We start from the raw sequence: 20,938 nt of genomic DNA, 5'->3' as shown, positions 1-20,938 counted from the left end.
TTTTACACCAAGTGCAAACTTTCACTTTGAATTCAAGGGGTTGCATTCATACAGTCATTTTCAGATGCTCAAAAGTAATTGGAGAGTTAACCAAAGGACCTATGACACTGATGATGTGGCTACTGATAGAAGTAGCAGGATAAACAGCAGGATGTGAAGTGTACAGGGCTACACTCTCTGGATAATGTCTCAAAGCATGCTGCAAAAGCAACACAAAAGTTTCTCAAATCAAAGAAATTGGATATTTTTCAATGGCCAGGTCAGTCACCTAATCTCAGCCCAATAGAACATGCTTTTCAGTCCCTGAAGAAAAAACTGAAACCAGAGAGAAACCCACAAACAAGCAAAGAGGCAATACAAATAAAAAATTGTGCTGTTGTATACTAATGGACCTAATTGTACAGCAGAACATCGTAGAGCAGGGATGTCAAACTCATTTTACATACTGGATCATATAAAGCCCATTGTCATCTTAATTGGGCCTGACCAGTGAAACTTGCTTTTTAGTCAGTGCAAAGAAGTTGATTAAAATGATTAAAATATAGTTAAAAGACCAAAATTTATGCCGTTCTTCGCATTTTCCAAAGATGTCCAATAGACCAGATTGGAGGCTTTGTTGGGTCAATTCTGGCCCCTGGGCCTTATTTTTGACAACCCTGCAATAGAACCTGAAAAGGAGGAAAAGGAGTAGAAGAAGCAGAAAGACACAAAGAACCGAAAGGGGAGCAGAGGAGGACAGGAAGGAGACAACAACAGGTGTGAGGACCCTTCGATTAAACAGTATTATCCTTATAGGAAGAAGGAAAAAAATATTTAACATTACATACTTAGGGATGAATTTATATCATCATAAATACATTTTAATTTTCCAAGGACAGACAGCGCCCTCCATAACGTTTTAGAAGTGTAAGAAAAAAGTCAGCAGGGTCTTATTAAACACTTGTGCCCAGGGGTCTCTAACTTGATGACCGGGGTAGTCCCCTTCCTTCAAATAATCTTAAAGCTGCCTCAGAGGGCTGTTAACCCTCATATAGCTGGCATCACGTACTAAATGAGACATTTAAAAGTGTGATTTCACAAGCTATCGCTCTCCGAGAACCAAAAAAGTCACGGGATAAATCTCTCTCTTTTGAAAAGAAAGTTCAGTTTGATAAATCAAGTGTGCCAGCACACTGATTCATCGTAATTATCACCCAGCGTGGCAGAGAAAATACACCAAAGAATGTTATCACAGAAACAAATGACCTAATTAATGTCAAACGTTAATGTTTTTGGAAACTCTTACCCAGCGTACAATCCTTCTACAAGACATCGCCCCGGAGAATTAAAAGACAAAATGGCACCATTTATTATACTTATATATTTAATAGAACAATTCATGTCATAAAATATTTACATGCACAGAATGGAAATTGGACAGAGTGGAGTGACAGATGTGGCTATAACCGCCAAACCAGGCTTTGCCCTTTGATCAAAGGCGGGTGTCACCATAGAGTTGTCTGATGGTCGTAAGCGGGAGGAGGGGGGGGGGGGGCAAATCATCTCATTAGTGGGGGGGGGGGCAGTGAGGGTGCTTCTCCAAACCTCTACCACTCCCCCAATCCCTGAAGGGAAACATGTTTGTGTTTATCTGACCAACAGCTTGAGAGAATAATTTTTTGGTGCAAGTAAGCATCTATTAGCGGTGTGTTTAAGTTTTGTCCTGGTTAGATTTGGCACCAACACACCCCCCACTTTGGCAGATAGTGATCTTCCTTCCTAGTAAAAAAGAAAACAACAAAACTGATAATTAAAGACGTTTTTCCTCATAAAATACTGGGAGGTGGGTGTGTGTGTGTGGGGGGGGGAGTGGCATTTAAAATCCTCTTTCACAGTAGCAACACTGGGAGATACAACAGCATTTCAAATGTATATAATTTATTAATCCCATAGCAGTCAGAGCAGGCCGGCCGCGTTTGTGTGAAACCACGGGCGAGCTCCAGCATGTCTAATGAAACACAAACCCGAAGCTGGAGATACTGTAACGCTGTAATATTCTGATGTGGGTGGAAACAGATGACACCGATTTTTCTGCAAAGAGGTTACATACTGTAGCAATGATAAAAATAATAATGATGACAAAAAAAGATATTTACAGCACAAAGCAGAGGCAGTATTCATTTAAAAATAAACAGTAACGAGGCAATTTCTTTTTTGTGTTTAATAAAAGTACCACAGGTTTCTTAATATGCATGTACCAAAAGGAGCTGTACCATATGTCTGGCATTTAAATGGATATTCTCAGATATGAAACGCCATCAACTTTGAGTTAAAATAACATGAAAACATGGTTGAAGTTGGGGGTTTTTTTTTTCTTAAAACAAGTCATACAATCAGTGCCTTTAATCTTATTTTAAAACTATATGACTCTGGACATTGTACAAATAAGTAAAAGCTCACATTAAATTTCCAGCGAGTAACAGTTGATTAAAATACTCCTCTAACTACAAGCTTCGATTGGCACTGTCGTCAGTTCAAGCTACATAGAGACAGGTATGGTCCTGTATTTAAAAGAAAAAAAAAAGCGTTAGATGTTGAAAAGTGTGCAGCGATGTTAACTGCTTTCGATAATCTGTACTTGTGCTTTAATGCCGACAGAAGGCTGTACCAAGAATAGACTCGAGGAAACATACAAAGTACAATAATATAAGCTCGTCGCGTCATTTCATCACAATATGTCATCTGAACTTGTTTGACCAAAGTGTGCAAAATGACAATATACACCGACACATTCATTTTTCTTTCTTTCTTTCATTTTTTTGTTGTTTTTTTAAAAACAATGAACTCTTTAAATGCTCTGGGGGGGAACACGTACCTAACTGCCACAATCCTCGCAAATCACTTTCATTTAGTATCTCAGTAAAAACGCTAGAAATTTTATTTTTTTTATAAATGCCTATTCGCTTTTTTCTGTCACAGACATACTTTAACATTTCACAATTACACAACAATAATCGTCTTCAAATAAATATGAAATTCACAAAAAAAACCCTTTGACATTGACTGTAGCTCTTCTAAAAGAACAACAAAAAAAAAGCTTTAAAAACGTGTTGCAACAATTCCCTTCTTCCTTCACTCCTCGTTTTCCGTTTTTTTGGCTCTCCACAGATGACTACCGTCAACCTGCAACACGCTAAGCCCACACATATGCGCCGTGTAGTCTGAGCAATGACACGTGTGCGCGGCAGGGAATTCATCAGCTGTGTTAAATGGTGAAAATCTACTGAATGCAACCTCTGTCTCTGCTAACCGTTTGGCAGCAAAACTGAGAGGGGTGGGAGAAACCTAATTTCTTGTGGCGAATGCACAGTGGAGGTGTTGCCGACCTGACAGGAAAAAAGCCTAAAAATACACCACCTGACACCTCAATAAAACATGACACTGAGTCACTCGGAAGAAACTAGAAAGACTAGCAGCTGCAGAGGGAGCACACAAATAATATAACCTTCACGTGTGTAAGTGCATGAATTTCACCATCACTTTATGGCACTGAATTACTGGTATTTTTTTCTTTTTTTTAGATAGTGTCGTTAGCTAACTATTAAAATGCTGCATGAGTGTTGCGATTGGATATTTATTTGGTAGTTTAACTATTGAATATTTTTCTTCCACAATCAAGTGTTGTTAAGGCCCACCAGTACCGATGACATTCACCATGATTGATGAACTAAAGGAGTCAAGTTTGGATATGATAAACCGTACCCAGGCTGTAAGGAGGATGCTCGTGCACGGCTGGGTGGATGCTGTGGCGAGCTGTTTTCTGTTCACAAGTCATGCGCCCAAAGCATCCTTGATAGCAAGCTTAAAGCACTGCAGCGAAGTCTGTTAGATGCATCCAGGCGATATGAGGAGGGGAGCGGGGACGACGACTTAAAGGCGGGACATTTCTGGGCCCAGACCCAGCTCTCCGACGCTTTCATAGTCGGGCTCCGCCTTGCCCACGTCTGACCCCTCGGCCCGGTGCTCATCCTCTGAGCTATTAGTCTTTGGGATGCGGATGGTTTCGTAGCCTGGGTCTGTGCTGTCGGCGGGGCCGGGCTCATCGGGTTGGCTGTAGATATCTCGAACGGTGGCGTAGAGGTCACCGGAGGAGGAGGCCGGGACCAGACCTTTAATCTCCGCTATGCTGCTGTAGTCGTGCTCTTTGTCCTCCTCGTTAACAGCGTCGTCACAGTTTGTTTTGTTGACTGTGGAGTACACCGCTGACTGAAATGGCACACAGAGAGAGAGAAAGACAAAAATGACACAAACCGTTAACCACAATCCTGTTGTTTTTCTTCTTCTTCTTTAGTTGGGTTATTACTCATCTAATATCGCCAAAAAAGCTGCGCATCAAAAACGGCACAACAGTGGAGATAATAAGATTGTTAAAACACTGACGCATTCATACTCAAGGACCCCTGCTACGTCCCCCCCCCAAGCACATTGTGTGATGTTATCTGACTATTTTTCCACTGTGTTCTTTTTTTTTTTTTTTCCTCGGGTGCTCGGAGCATTTGCATTCGCATAGCAGAGGAGCTGCTGTCTCGGGACTGGAGACGTCAGTTTTGGGAATAAGGGAGTTTAACACACACTTACCTCATTGTCTGACAGAACGTGGTTGTCGAACTTCGGTGCAGGAGACGGAGGGGAGTGTAACTGGAGGAGAAAAGAACAAAAAAAACAAAAAGAACATTTAGATATGGGAGTCGGTGTATAAAAGGAAAAGACTGAGGTTTTAAGAGCTTCCACGGTTGCTTAAATCACCCAACAGCGGCCGTTAAAAGAATCTGAAGGTATGTTACACATTTTCATTTTCAGGAATTTAGATGCAATCCGGTTGTAAAAAACTCTTTTTAATATATAGGAAAGCAAGGCAAACCCAATACAGCAAACAGAGCTGATCCAAACGCCTTTGAAGGAATCAAATGAAGATATAGTGGACTTCGTATCGAGCTTTATTATTAAAACATGCTGGCAAACTATCGACAAGTTCTCAGAAACAGTACCCAGCAGAAAAGCACCGTGAATATGAAAGAACGCAGAAAGTAGCTGATCGATAGTGAAATTCTGAAGTGTTCCCAGCAGTGGGAGGAAAACACGCTCTGCATTTTCGCTTTATACAGTCGAGCATGCGAAGCTACAGCTCGCAACAGGCACTCGTTCATTAAAAAATAAATAAATAATGGAGTGAAAGTCGGTAGGCAGCGACAGAGAATGTGATGCTTTTGTGCAGTCTCTGTCCACTCCGTCTTATGATCAATGAGAGGGCCATTAATCAAAAAAGCACATCTGACAGCAGCACAAAACACCTCAGGAGCCTAACAAGAATCTCAATAACCCTGCCAGCACTGACTAAAGAGTTTATGTCTGGTGGAAAATAAGGAAAAGGGAAAATATTGTTAGGGTTTTTTTAAATTCAGATGTAGTCCTTGGACATTCCAAGGTTAACGGTAATACATTTAAAAAAGAAAAAGGGGAAATGTGTTCCCTGCTGAGGCACAGCACTCGATGCCTCACGCGAGCTACAACGTTAGGTACTGAATGAAAACCTGTGCTCGGAGCCCATCCATCAAACTGTCCACCGCAGCTGTACAGCCGAGTATCTTCATGCAGACACATGTTTCTCCAGCGTTTTCTCCAAGCACTTAAATCAATATGATGACTTTATGGTTAATGCATGTTTGGAGACATGATTACTTTTATAGATCCAACATACACTCGTGATGCACCTGACACCTTTTACATTTCACTTTAATTAGCCAACCAATTAGGCAGAATGCCCCCAGAGGAGCGTTTGCACGAAACAAGGACGTGGGTGACATGACCCAGACACCGCACCTCCAAGTTTGTTAGTCTAATGTGAAGCTCGCCTCAAGTATTATTGCAAATTAAAGTGGAATTTTTCATTTAGTCGGTCGCGCATCAAGCATCTAAACTGCAGATGGGTGTTAAAATTTGAGCCGTAAAAACTCAATTGTGTCCGCGTGAAACATTTCTTTTATTAAACGAAGAATCGCAACAGGACGGGTACTTGTTTTGTGTCGATACACATCAGGACATTACGTCTGACAGATTAATATTTTGCTGTGCTGCAGTAAGGTGGTATGCTTATGTCTGTGGGTATAAGGGAGGATTATGGGAGCTTGTTTATGTGCATGTAGGTGACACAGTGATATACGGGGCAACAGGTTTGACTGTAAGCTGATTATAGCTGTCTCAGAGGATGGGCGAGTCAGGTGTCAGTGTGTCCGTCACAGTGACGCGCATGTTAAGACACATATATATTATATGAGCATGAATAGACCAGTTCAGGGTGTTGGAGTTGCATGTAGTTGGTCAAGTACATACGGTTAGGTCCATAAATGTTTTGCCTCTGTGAACAGTTGAGATACAATTTAAAGGAAGACTTTCAGCTTCAATTTAAGGGGTTCAGCAAAAGAAATGCATTAAATGCAGGCCTTTTTATTTCTGCAGCCACCTGTAGTTGCAACTTGCTTGTGGGTCTTTCTGCCTTCAGTAACTTAGAAACTGCTTTAGTGGGCAGGAAATAAGGTGACTGACTTCTAGAGTATCACATTTCTTTGAAAAACTTTTGGGTTGCTTTTTCACTTCACTTTGAATCATTATCCATTTTTGCTGTGAAGCATGTTCCAATCAGTTTAGCAGCATTTGTCTGAATCTGATAAGGGAGTATAGCCCTGTACACTTCACAATTCATCCTGCTGCTTCTATCAGCGTTCACATCATCAATAAACACCAGTGTACCAGTTTCACAGGCAGCCATACATGTTCATACCATAACACTGTCTGCAGCATGTTTGTTCATCTCTATTTGGTCCTAAGAATTTTTTAGTGCGGGCAAAGTCTAAGCTGGACTTCGTGTTCTTGAGTGTAACCAGTGGTTTGCACCTCTTTTAAACTCTCTCTGTTTCTCCATACCTTGTAGACCAGGGGTGTCAAACACAATGAGCGGGGATTAGAATCAGATCCTATTCCGGCCTACTGGATGTAAAGAAGGGAATAAATTTTGGACGTTTAACTACATTTTCAAAGTTTACAGCTTTATCTCTACTGATAAAGAGAACCCCCATGGCCATTCATGCTACACCAAAGTAATTAGACCTCATTTTGACAGTTCCATTGAACAGCTATGCCAACACTTTGATGAGAGCATTCATGCAACACTGAAAATGCTTCAGTTGAGCGTCTGAAAATGGGGTACTATGTACAAAAAAGGCTAAAATTCCTAAAGAGTTAATGCAATAACTTTGTGAGCTGAAAGTCTGCACTTCAATCACATCTTGACTGTTTGATGTTCACCACCAACTGCGATGGCGTACAGACGCAAACTTGTAAACTACATTAAGACTAATTTAAATTCTCTCCCATAACACAAACTCCATCAATAGTGATTCTCTTTAGCAACAGCTCAGCAGTGCTGACACGCCACAAATCGCAGTTCACCTGGACCGTGCCCCCAAATGTATACCCCGGCAGCCCAGAGGCTGGGTCAAATTCATTTCCTGCACCTTGCATGAAAAGCCCGCAGGCGACACACAAGCAAATGACTGCAAACAAGTGTTAGTGCTGTTTATAGCAGTTCAATCACTGTTCAGTGCACACAATCACAGAAGCCGTGAAGAAAAGGTCACAAAGGCTGCGGACGTGTGTTTCAGTGTAGCTGCAGCAAATATTACAATAATAAGCAGGTGTGTGTATGTATGGAAATTTACTGCATATAAGGAAAGAGTGCCACTGTGTGTGTGTGTGTGTATGAGAGAGAGAGCAGCATTTACTGAGCTGCTACCTGGGGGGATTCCTTTCAGACATTTACATTCACGCACCTCTGAGATTGCCTGTGTGTGTGCGTAAGAGACAGAGACGGAGAGAGAGTTTCTATAGCCCATATCATCCATCATGAAGCCAGACTAACTGTCGTAGAGATGGTGGCCAGCTGGTGCTCACTAGGCGCGCACACACTCACACACACTTGGTCAGACAAGACAAATCACAGACGACTCCTGGTCATACATGGGCGTAAACCACAGGGAGCCAAGAACATTCATGCTTAACCTTAAATACGCCCCAGGGTGTCTATGCGTAGCAGAATATATGTAAACACACACACACACACATCATAAAACCTGCATGTGTGTTTGATGTGTGCGTGTGTGTGTGTGTTTAACTTGAGGGGATGGGGGAAACTAATATATATGCGGGCAGATGTTAAATTCTGTATATTGTAAAAATGTTCAAGTGTGTGTGTGGCTGGGTGTATGGTTTCCAGAGCTGTGTGAAGATATATTTGGAATTTGCAAGATTAAGATTTTATCACAGATATGGGGGTTAGACGAGGCCATTTGCCTGCTGTCCAAACGAGCAGCAGTGATGAACTAATTGGCTACAAAAACACCAGAGACAAAGGAACAAAGACGTGTGAATAAAGTAAAAAGATACATCAACACAGAAAAGAGGGACCCAAACCTAAAGTTCAGAATAGTACAGAATAGTTCCGGTTTATAACAACATGGGTCTTCTTGTTGCTTAGTGCTGTTATTTGTATTTGTTGCAACAACTTACACCATTACTAAGAGGAAAGCAGCAGTTAGACAAACAAGCAACCAGACAGATTATCATAAAGAGCATATTTAAAGCAAGGACAGTAAAAACATAAATAAATGGATTTATCTTCCGAGTTGGAAAAGCAAAGCCAATGTGGAGGTGCCTCAAACCTGCATTCTATCTGATGGCCACCAGATGGCGACAGCTGTGGTTACAGAAAGACTTTTACTCCTATAAAAGGCTAATCCGCTTTCCTTTCGAATTTCCTTTCATCCACTCATTTTCGATCATATTAAATAAAAAATTTAGTCTATTTTGAAAGTTTTGGTCTTGGTTTGTATTTTAAACGGAGGATTATCTGCAGTATGATATTGCATGCTCATTAGCTAATAAGTTATCAGTCACAAGTTGCAGTCAGATGTGCCCCTCATCACATTGGGTCTTTTTACAACCAAGATGGCGATGGCAGAAACGCTCATCTCCGGGTACTGCACCTCCCTCCCACATTTTAAAGACATGTGTAGGGTTAGTTTAACTGCTTACTGTAATGTTTACCGCTGTAACCACTTTAATCTAGTTGGCTAACATGCAAATATTCACTAAATAGAAACACAAAGCATAACAGAGCATCCATGTACTTAATTAGAAAGTAAAGCAAATTATTGACCTGACGCTAACTTATCTTAAGAGGAACAAGAATACCTGTGCTAAAATGCAATGGGCCAACAACACCACAAACTCGTATATCTTTTTACACTGCCCCCTGGTGACAGCACACTGCCACAACACTGTAAACAAATGTATGTAAAAAGTGCTGTAACATTAGAAGTATAATTTAAAAGTACTTTAAGTTAAGAGAGGATCTCTGTGGCAGACTGATAATGTGATTCTTTGTCTGATGCAATTCTTTGAGCTGAGAGTGTGTTGGTGTGTGTTTCTCTGATGGATCTCAGCATGCTGTAAGCAGCAGCAGCTCTGCCCTGCCTTGTTCGGTCCATGATAATGAACTGCTGTGCTTCTCTTTTTACCTTTTCTTTTACTCTTCCTCCATCTCTTCTTCTACACATCTCCACATCTCCCCCTCTGTAGCAGTTTTCTTCTCCCTCAACCTTTTTTTCTCACCGCCTCCTTGTCGATGACTTCATTTGTATGCTCCTGGCTTTCTTTCTTTCTTTTTTTTTCTCCTTGTCTCTCACTCCTCTCTTTCCTCCTCACCCTTCATGCCTGCCAGTCCTTTCCGAGTTTTTTCAAGTCTCCCATCATCTCTCTGTCACTATCTCCATTTCATCTATTACTCTCTCCTGCTCTTCTCACTTCGGCTCCCATTTTCATTTTTTTCTCTCCTCCCTTCACTCCCACACCGTGTTTTTTTGTGGTTTTTTTTCCCTTCTCACCATCAAATTTCTTTCTTCGGTCTGCCAGTCTCCATAAAGCAGCACGAGATGTCAGCTTAGCGGATAGTAATTGTAGCGGAGAGACACATCTCTCTTTTTCTTTCTTCTCCATGGTCTTTATCTCAAGCCAGGCATGATGTTGAGAAGATGACCGACATCAGCTATATATTGGTATAAATTGCGTTATTAAGATGGGGAGAATGAAAGAGTGGATCCCTATCATTACCGTAGGATGATAAGTTTCTGCCTTTTTATGCGTGTGGGTTTGTCAAATGGAAATCTTATATAAAGACCAAACTGACTCAACTTTTTTGGACAATGTTCCATTTTTCCTCGTGGAATAATGCCACAATTAAAGCCCATTTGCTCAAGAGAAGCTTTGCTGTGTTTGTGGTTGTTGTGCTTCGAGAAAAAACCTCGGCATCCCGTTCAGTAGCAGTGCAACATTTTTTGGGTGGTGCATCAAGTGCCATGATGCTACCCACTTATACTGCTCTTACCCATTCATGTGATATCTGCTAATTTAACAAAAGTTTAAGAGCAGTTTGCAGTTTAAGAGCTCCAGGGTCATGGCGTAACTGAAAATTACAACTCTACTTATCATTCTTGTTGTTAAAAATGTAAAAATTAATTTAGTTTCTCCCTTTTTTTCCCTGCACAGCTCCATTAAAAGCTTTTCATTTCTCTGTTCCATCAAATTAACAATGTTCATTATGCAGATTCTAGCTGATTAAATCTACATGCAGGAGACGCATAACACACGCTGGGCACCCCACTCAGTGGAAGCTGAGAAGCGGCGAACGCGTCTTTCTCAACTGCACGACTGAATCAAACAAAAGAAAGTAAAATGCAATGTTATATTTTTAGGGTGACATCATCGTATCAAAGATTTATTTGGGTGTTGTAAAATATTTTTAAAAATTTTATGACATCCAGTGCTTAACAAATTTATTAGACCACCACTCAATATATAAGGTTCGAGCCACACTTGATGAAAATTAACATTATTGGTAATTACCAAATTGTTTCTTAATTTAATCAAAATGGATTTGATTTGATTTTCTGATGATTAAAATATAATTGTTTTTAGCCGAGAATTTTCAAATTTACCACTTTACAAAAAATTTAAATTTTCAGTGTTATTTTAGCATTATATTTTATATTTTAACGTTATGTTTTTAATGCGACAATATAATTATTGTTATCCATGAATTTTCAAATATGCTGTTTTACAAAAAACTTAAAAAATGTCAAAGTACATTATTATTTTTTTTGTATTAATATGCCAAATTAGAGTTATCTACTTACATCCCTGAATAGAAAAAATAGTTTTATGTCTACCAAAATTTAATTTTTATTTAATTTAATTTTTTGACTGATTTGTAAAATTGAAAGGTGATCTAATAAGTTTGTTAAGCGCTCTAAACGACAAACGTTTTTTTTACTATAATGTCTAGAACTGCATTGCATTGCTGTATTTTTCTTGTGTTATCTTTTTTGTTTCATTCTACATAATCTTAACAACAATAGCTGCTTCATTCCTCACCTCCATGTAACCTGTCCTCCCTGGCCTTTAAACACCCTCATGCTCTGAATGCACTATAGCGAATACGAATGAAATATTATCACTATAATTTTCTTTTTAAAGCGGTGTTTTGTCAAGATGGTGGAGAATGGATTCATAGCTTTTACTGATCTGAGTATTTTATGCCAAGGGAAATTGAAAAATTACTTTCCCTGTCATATATTTTCATCATCTGACTAATGCTCATTTTCCCCGTCGTCACAGGTTACTTTTCTTCTTTCCTGCCACGCTTCCTCTCGCTCACGATGACACATTGAATGAAAGTTGACTCTAATAAAACTGCTCGCTCTTTAATCAGACGCTGCCTGTAATAAGCAACTGCGGTTATACAGTACAAATATTCAATCATTTGAACGCTCCTACATGCAGCACAGCATAAATGAGACTTTACTTACAATTCACGTGGGGCTTTCTCACAAACATAAGCTAATAAGCACACCCACGAGCACCATCTTTGGTTGCTGGTTGATTCAGAGTGTGTGGAATCATCTTTCCAGCTAACTGCAGTAACGTCCCCTTAGTTATGGTTAATGGATTGGAAAATGGAATTTATCCAAATTTCATCAAAAATGTTTGTTTTCAGTTCATGTTTTAAAGGTTTTTTTTTTTTTTTTTTAAATTTTAGTAGAAATAAAACCAAATTATGGTCCAGTCGCAAAAATGACATATTAACACGTTAACGTTACCTTTTCACATCTGTATGTTTGTATATGGAAAGAAATTTGCCTTAAAGGTGTTGAAAATGCGTACAATGTCATTCACAAGTATAAACTAAGATTTACAACCTTGTTCGGTGATTTGTGCATAACTCACACGAGCATGCTTCAATCCATGCACAAAAACAATGCAACTATTTTACACATGCATACATCCAAACCTGAATAAATACGAATCATTTATGCACAATTTATGAAGTTCTCCTCATCAATCTAATAATTTTACCTTTCAAAAACCTTTCTGTGCGTACAAATGCCTAAAACTACACATATCATGTCTGTTGCTCACTTGCAGAACCTTAAAAGCACGTTGCATGCCCACGTAGGGGTTTGAGACAAATTCAACACTGCCAGCTTCACATAGATCCACAAATGTAAGATGCATTTAAGCCCCATAAATACTTTGAAATCTGTTACAGTATTCATTACTGCTGTCACTGCAACGTTTATAGAATATTTATGAGCCTTAAGTACACAAGATCAGAAAGACCTCTCATTTATCTGAAATATGCTCCCCCCCCCCCTTACTAGAACACTGAACATTAATGCAGTAGACCAGCTGTGTCTGTTTGTTGGCTGAGAGAGCCACACCTGATGTGCGGATCAAGTCCATCCCAGCTTCGGCTCAGCACTGTGCACGATGCAGACGGCAACAGATTTGCAACAGACGGCAAAAGATTTGCAATGTATCACAGTTAATTGCTGTATTACTGCAAACAGATTAATGTAATTGCCAACTTGACCTCACTCACTTGAAAACTGACCGCAGACTGACTCCGTCTTATTGCTGTTTCTCCCATTTTATTGCAGTCTTGATGCACCAAAGACGGTTTGAGGACAGCAATTCACTGTAGTAGTAGTAGTAGTTTCAGACCACGACCCCGTTTCAGTGTTATTCTACTTCAAAGGCATAAAGATCACGAGCTGATTGCACATGTTCACAGCAATGTTGGTGGCGCTGTGGTCTCTAACCAGTGTTTCCGCCAGTGTGACTGTAGACTTGGTTTGTGCTCCTTTTTACATTGAAACAGGTGTTTGATGGCATCGTGAAATCTGGAGCATGCCTTGGTGAAGTCATCAAACTGACATAATGCTTTCTCTAACCTCAAAAATGCCTTCAAATTTGTGAGACACAACTATAGTGGCATGTCAATTTTTGGTCCTCACAAAGATGTTTAAACAAGTACAAGCACACACACACACACACACACACACACACACACACACACACACACACACACACACACACACACACACACACACACACACACAGTACCCTATAGTCACTCAAAAAAAATCTCCAAAGAACTCCTAGAGACATGCACACAAACAAGCTTACCTCTCCATTGTGCAGTCCAGCCTCTGCGAGCCCATTCATCATCAGTGCTGGCTGGTTGTCATTTTCATCCAGAACCTTCTCCGGTACCGGTGGCGGTAAATCCTCCTCTGGCTCCTCCCGAGGCTTTTGTTGAGGAACGGCAGCATTACCAGAGCGCCTTTTGGCCTCCATGTCTGCGCTGTGACGGCTCTTCTTATTCAGGTTGACAGAGGCGTACTCCGCCCCGGCGAAGATGGGCCCCCGCTCAGGTGTGTTTGGGCTGACGTGGCCGTTAAGAAGAGCGGGAGGATGAGGCGGAGGTTCGTCTGGACTCGGCTGGATGGTACCGTTTGGGAGGCCAGCCTCTGCAGGAGGGTCTTTGAGCTCCTTGACCGTCTCGTACAGGGATTCATCGGCACTGACGTCACGTGAGGCCACGGCCATTTCCTTCACCACCTTAACATCAGAAACACACACTGGTCTTACGTGCATTCAAAAAAGAAATAACTTTTTGATGTTTCTGCCTCCTGGCTCTAAAATCACTCAATTCACCAGCCACTTGTGAAAAGATCCCTGGGTGTAATCAATCAATCAGTCAATTACTCAGTCAAGCAGCATTACAGCATTAAAAGCTTTAATCTCCTCCACTGAGCATGTCCGAACTTACTATGAGTAAAGAAAAAAAACATCATTCTGCTGTTTAAAGGTGACTTTTAAACACTGACCTCATACGTGCTGTCTCCTGAGGGTGGGGGTCCGTTCCCGATAAGGGCGTTGTTGGGAGGGATGCTGGGAAGCTCACGGTCCTGAGGGCACTTGGAGGACCTGAGCTCTGATTGGCTGGAGAGCATCTCCTCTGACAACTGGGGACTGGTGTCCTGTGTGTCCGTGAGAACTGGAGGGAAGAAGAAAAGAGTCAGGGCGAGGAGGAAACAGCATCTTTTTACGACTGCATTTAACATTGACTATAACACGAACCAAAGCTGACCAGCAAACACGCTTCATAACAGCCATCACGTGTCAGGAAAAAACACACTGCATGAATGTTGTATTATCATCATGCGGTTTAAATATTAACTACGCAGACAACAATGGCAGGACATGACGAGCTGATAGGAACTCTATCGGCTTACTTGTACCGCTGGTGAGAGGCCCATTGTGAGAGGTGCTGACCGCCGCATCAGTCGCTGGACTGTCTGCTGATTGGCTGACGTCTCTCTCTGAAACCTGCACAACAAAGGATAAGCTCTTTGTCACTGCTGCACCACAGCTCGCAGGCTTGGAGGCTTCAAGCAGATAAAACCTCAGTCTCAGATTCTTTAAATTACAAAAACACCTACAGAAATGAATTTGCATGTCTTCCTTATGTTGCACGGGATGGATGTCCATCACACCTCTGTGCAATCTAAAAGCCATATGTGTGGTGCATTACCTTCAGGATCCTTGAAGCACAAATTTAAATTTTCATGCTTTCCTGACTCTTTATCTCGCTTCTTCTAAGCCTTTCCAAACACATTATTTATTATTTTAAGATAATTATAAAACCGTTATGCATTCCTAATTAAGTGTAGCTTATTTTTACCCACCAAGAAAAGACATCTAAAGACAGCTAACAGCTTCTGCGAGTATGAGTAACAGGCAGCTCTTGTTTTATGCTGTTGATTTCATATTAATTCATTTATAAGAGGCACAAAAATTGAATCAAGCATAAGCAACACATCGAGCTGAACAGGGTAAAAGGACGGCGTCTGTAGTGTCACATTAATAATTATAATAACAATAGGAAGATGCTACCTTAAGGATACCCACAGGGTAATTTGTCTCCCTGCTTGTCTCAATAGGAGGCTAAAGAACAACAGCTGTGAAGCTGGCAGGGACTCAGTTGTGTTGCAGTCGGGTTTAAACCATGCTCTGACATTGACAGCAGTTTCTGTGCTTGCAACATCATATAAGCATGGAAAAAAAATCTGGATCTCTAATTAAACTAGCACAGTACAAAAAAAGCAGAAGAAGAAGAAGAAGAAGAAGAAGGGTTTAAAAAAAGCTCAAGTTTCCTGTTTTATCAGCCTAAGCTGAGCAGAATCACCTCCGAGAGTGAGCAAACACTCAGATCAACAGTGAGAAGAAACTAGTAATTAACAGAGGACGCTCCGAGCAGCTGATTTATCAACATGCACTTCATGCATAAACTGTAATGCTTTAGTTTCCACGATGATTGCTCAGTCAGTCACTAATGAGAGATCAGAGAAAGTCAAAACCTTTTAAAGAGTGCACGCCAAGACTGCTCTTTGTCTGGGGTTTGCTGTTTTTCCTTGTGTGAGCAGAGGGATATGCATCAGAAGCTCCATAACTCCACCTAGTGGTCACGCACTCTCATAGCTGTTGGTGCCAATGACGTAATCTTTAGCTGTTTTGTGAAACCACAAATTTTATGCTGTCGTTTCGTGATTTAGGCACACGTTACATCCATCTTTCTTTTTATCGTCTGTTAATCTTGTGTCATCCGTCTCAATGAGAATATCTTGTGTACACCACAGACACAATAGCTCACAACTTCACCACCACTCAGGAATCACAGAGGAGTGTAACGCTGTGTTTTGTGACTCGGACATGTCATCTTTGTTCTTATTAACCCCAGGCAGTGACAAAAGAAGCGAAAAATAAAGCATAAAGTTATAATACTCTCCAAAAATGAAAGCTAAACAAGAACCAGCGTCAATCTGATCCAAGCCGTCAAGGACGATAATCACTGTAATTCTCTTTTTTTGCAAATTCTGTTACAATCCCATGACAATGTCTCATTAATTGCTCTCCCCAGATATTCACATTCTTTTACAGTTTCAACACAGCTAACATTAACAGCTCCTTGCTGGTGTGTCAAATTATTTTTTTGTAGGTCACTAACTGTAGAAAATTTGAGTGACACAAAGAAAAAAATATTGACAGCACAGGTTCAACAAGGTGCTGGAAACATTCCTCAGAGGTTTTGGTTGGACTTGTTTGTTGTACATCTGTGACGTGAATCTCCTGCACTGGTTCCAGCGTCAAGAAACCAGTTTCAGATGATGTGAGATCTGTGACATGCTGTTATCCTGCTGGAAGAAGCCAACAGAAGCTAACTGTGGTCATAAAGGGATGGACAAGGTCAGCAACGACACTCGGGTAGGCTGCGGTGTTTAATCAATCCTCAGCCGGTACTACGATGTGTCCCAAGAAAATATTACACCACATTGCATCATTGTATCACCAGCCTGAAATGTTGAAACAAGGCAGGAGGAATCCATGGTTTCATGTTGCTTTCACCTTATTCTGACCCTACCATCACATCAGCTACAGAGTCTTATAAAACCAGGTAATGTTTTTCCAATCTTCTACTCTCCAATTTGGGTGAGCCTCATTTTCCTTTTCTTAGCTGAATTACGTACACTTAGTGTGGTCTTCTGCTGATGCAGGCTGGATGTGTTGTGTGTTTAGAGATGGTTTTCAGCATCCCTTCGTTGTAAGATATGAAGCGGCCATTCTCCTCTGACCTCGGGCATCGACCCAGAGGACTCACTCTCACTGATTATTTTCTCTTTTACAGACCATCTTCTGTAAACTCTAGAGATGGTTGTGTGGGAAAATCCCCGCTGATCGGCAGTTTCAGAAATAATCAGACCAGCACGCCTGAAACCGACAATCATGCCAAAGTCACTGAACTCTTTCTTCCTCATTCTGATGCTCAGTTTGAACTTCAGCAGGTCGTCTCGGCTTGCTGCCTTGCTGTAATGTGACTGCCTGATTAGATATTTGCATTAATCAGCAACTGAACAGATTGAACCTGTTGATGTGTTTGTCCTACACTGTGTCACAGACACTCTTTGCATTTGTGATCAAACTGATTGAGCAACTGCGAAACAATCACAGAGGCTGGTCTTTAATCCTCTTAGAACAAAATGGATCACTTTTTCCTGCTTCTGATGGACCTCCACAGGGTGCTTCCTGTATCTAAACTGACTTAAATACTAATTTTGGTTAATCTGCACCCTGTGAGTTTAAAACACCTGAACTCTCTAATGATGGGGAGAAACAGGAGGGAGAGCGTTCACTGATGCTGGCTGCAGGAGAGACAGACAGATTGCAGCTCAGCGAGGAAGAGCTAATCTACTCAACCACGAAGACAAAGACCCCCATTTAACCTGTCAGGCTACGACACGGTCCGTCGTACAAATGGGTCCCTCTTGAAACAATTTGATCACCTGGCAATTGGGCTAATGCTTAAAGGTTGCAGTGAAGATATCAATCAAATGCAAAAAGGCTCTGAAGAACACACACACACACACACACACACACACACACACACACACACACACACACACACACACACACACACACACACATAAACGCATATAAACACACAAACCCCCAGAGGGGAAGTCAGAATAAGAAAGTAAGTGGATGTCACTTAACCTGTGAAAGCTCGACATTTGTCACACTTAAGTGGTGCTTGGTTACTGAAGCATCAATATTATAGTAGTTTGTAATGACTACCTCTGCCCATTACACAGTCTTCAAAAGGACATAGCGGACGTTCCCCACGCATCATTATGAGCGGCGCATAGCACGGGGTAAAAGGTCAACTCTACAAATAATAATAATCTTTTGGTTTTTTTCAATATTATCCCTCTTATTTCTGTTTTAAGGCAGCATGACATTAAAATAAGTGACATGTGACGAGCAGGCAGTGGAATTTCCCACGTGTTTTTTAGCAGGAGAAACCACTTCCCTGTTGGCAGCTGTGAGCCGTTCAGAAACAACCTCTCGCTAACAACTGGAGGCTGTCAATCAGCCATACGCAGGGAGGCTTTGTTCTCTGTATGTTTCTGTGTCAGCGCGATCGAAGTGGGTTACCAGGCAAAGAGTCGGAGGGTGTGTTCTAGTGTCACAGGATGTCACGTAAGGGCGGAGATGTGTGTCAGTGTGCACGCGTGTGTTACTGAGGAGGCACGCAGCTAAACTCTATCCACAGCTCCACTTGCCGATCGCTCCTGCGCCTGACTAAAGATACACACTCTCCCACACTTGGACTAATGAGAACAGTATGCGTGGGTGCTTTTGTTTAAGTCTCTGAGTCGATATTTTGACAGCGTTTAGACCAAATGGCTGATCTTTGACTGCAAGAGCTGACGGTTTCTTAAATTTCCTCAAATCTGCCTGACCTGATGTGCCTTTTAAAAAAATAATTATGTTTACAGAAAATATTTGTTTATGCAAAAAAATGCGCATGTCAGTGTATGAGTGTAATCACACTATGATAAGCCTGAAAACATTCAGCTGTTCGCTCTACTTGTTCTTCTTTCAGCTGCTCCCGTTAGGGGTCGCCACAGCGCATCGTCACCCTATCCCCAGTTTCCTCCCCTGTCACACCAGCCCTCTGCATGTCCTTCACTACATTCATGAAGCTCCTCTGTGGTCTTGTTTTCCTCCTGCCTGTGAGCTCCGTATTCAGCATCATCTCATCCAAATCATCCAAACTATGTCTCCAAACTCTCATCTCTCTTCCACCTGCTCCCTACTCTTACAGACCACAATGTCGTCTGCGAACATCATAGAGACACGCCTGCCTGAATTCATTTAAAAAAACAAACTTTATCAACTTTTCATTCACTGTCATTACCCCCCTCCCCCAATCTCTTATAACTTCCATGTCTACTCTGTACTTTCTTTTCATCATAAAGATTCAAATTTTAAAAATATAACAGCAAGTTATCCACAGCGGTGGAAGGTGTTATGTGGTGCTGCAAAACAGCAAAGTGTGAAACCATTTTTGATTAGCTGTCTTTCAAAGGCAATACCCACAGACCTCAAACACCTGCCTTAGAGCTTCCTATGTTAAGGCTCAAATAATGGACATTGAGATGGCTCCTTTGAGCTCTCTGCAGAGGCCGTCTGTATTTGTGTTCCATTTGTGTTACAGCCTTGCAGATTAAAAACCAAACCACAGAGAGGTTTTGCAAATAAACTGTGCCTTGAAGTCCTGCATACACACCGCTTGACTTTTTAAAAATGTAACAGTGTTAGTATGCATCCTTGCTATTAAAAATAAATAAATAAAACATTATTATTTCATTCCTCTCCAGGACTGTAGCTTTGATATACTGAGAGAAAAGGCTGTGGAAACCTGAAGGAAAAACTCACTCCATTCACGAGGCTCTGATGATCTCCCGCTGGGTGTCCATTCACCGCTTTCTTCTGCCTGAAGAGAAGAAGAAAGGAGAGATGAGAAAACAGAGCAACACATCAAGTGTTAGAGCAGCCTGCACAGCTAAACATGGGCACTCAGCTGTGCATGCAAAGAACTGTGAAAGCAAAAAAGATTAGGGACCAAAAACCTGTTTTATAATTGTACAACTCTTCCAAATATTATGCTTTCAACCAAACCATCAAATAAATACCAGAAAATTCTCATTTTTAACCTTTTGACAAATTAAAAAAACATAGAAATCAAATATTAATTTGCATATATGAGTTTTATTTATTGTGTTTGTTGCTTTATAGCTTTTTTTATAGCACTTCCCTTTCTTCCGTTGGTTATACTGCAGAGTAATCTGAAATTAAATCAAACATTCAAACAAAAACATATAAACAAAATCAACATTGGAACTGGGATCAGTAAAATGTAATTAATAACCATCACTAATAAATATAATATTCCTTCAGAGACGTCCTTTTTAACCTCCTAAGACCTGAACTCTTTCATGGAATGCATTTATAAATTTCTCTTTGCTATTTGGGCTGATTGAGACCTGATGAATGTAAAAACAAAGAATTACCTGATTTTTTTTTTTTTTTTTACCTGATTTTTTGTTTCTGAGAAAAATGAGATTCATATAAGAGGACATTTGTTTTAAATTTTGATAGAACAGTGGCAGTATAATGTCCTTGTAAGTGGATATCAGGCCCTTGTAGAGCAAAATTTAGTATTTTGGTCTAGACAACCCAAAATGTGATGTCCACATATGTGGACGCCAGGTCCCAGGAGCTTAAGGCAGACCTGCTGTGACCCTGTGAGGCTCAGCCTTCAGACTGCTCAGAAACACTCCATTTCAGACATTTTTGTTCTACTCTGGCTCCCTGTGATGTCACTGAGAGCAGATAATCTAACTGTGGGCATCTAAAGATAGACGGCTCTTGCTCCGAGAGCAGAAGCTCCACCTCGAAACTCCTGTTTTAATCAGATGAAGAAGTTGCTCTAAAGGAGGAGGAGCTAAAACAGCGGGGAGCTATGTCGAGGGACAAATAAGGACTGTATGTATATGCATGTGCAACACTGCTTTCATGCTGCTGTGACACTTTGTTTTTC

At 41.0% G+C, this 20,938-nt stretch overlaps 1 protein-coding gene across 2 annotated transcripts in view; it reads right to left on the bottom strand.

Moving 5' to 3' along the window:
- Positions 1-1,900: 1,900 nt before the first annotated feature.
- pag1 (phosphoprotein membrane anchor with glycosphingolipid microdomains 1) overlaps positions 1,901-20,938 on the bottom strand; it is a 60,071-nt gene continuing 41,033 nt past the window's right edge. For both annotated transcript variants that reach the window (XM_065470831.1, XM_065470832.1), the window contains 6 exons: positions 19,774-19,831; positions 14,730-14,823; positions 14,322-14,491; positions 13,618-14,052; positions 4,618-4,677; positions 1,901-4,245 (listed from right to left, as the gene is read on the bottom strand). In XM_065470831.1, coding sequence (XP_065326903.1) covers positions 3,910-4,245; positions 4,618-4,677; positions 13,618-14,052; positions 14,322-14,491; positions 14,730-14,823; positions 19,774-19,831 — 1,153 coding nt within the window. In that variant the 3' untranslated portion in view covers positions 1,901-3,909. The remainder of the gene's footprint in view (positions 4,246-4,617; positions 4,678-13,617; positions 14,053-14,321; positions 14,492-14,729; positions 14,824-19,773; positions 19,832-20,938) is intronic.

Source organism: Pelmatolapia mariae, linkage group LG22 (assembly GCF_036321145.2).
Source record: "Pelmatolapia mariae isolate MD_Pm_ZW linkage group LG22, Pm_UMD_F_2, whole genome shotgun sequence".
Taxonomy (NCBI): domain Eukaryota; kingdom Metazoa; phylum Chordata; class Actinopteri; order Cichliformes; family Cichlidae; genus Pelmatolapia; species Pelmatolapia mariae.
This window is presented reverse-complemented; position numbering and strand designations above follow the sequence as displayed.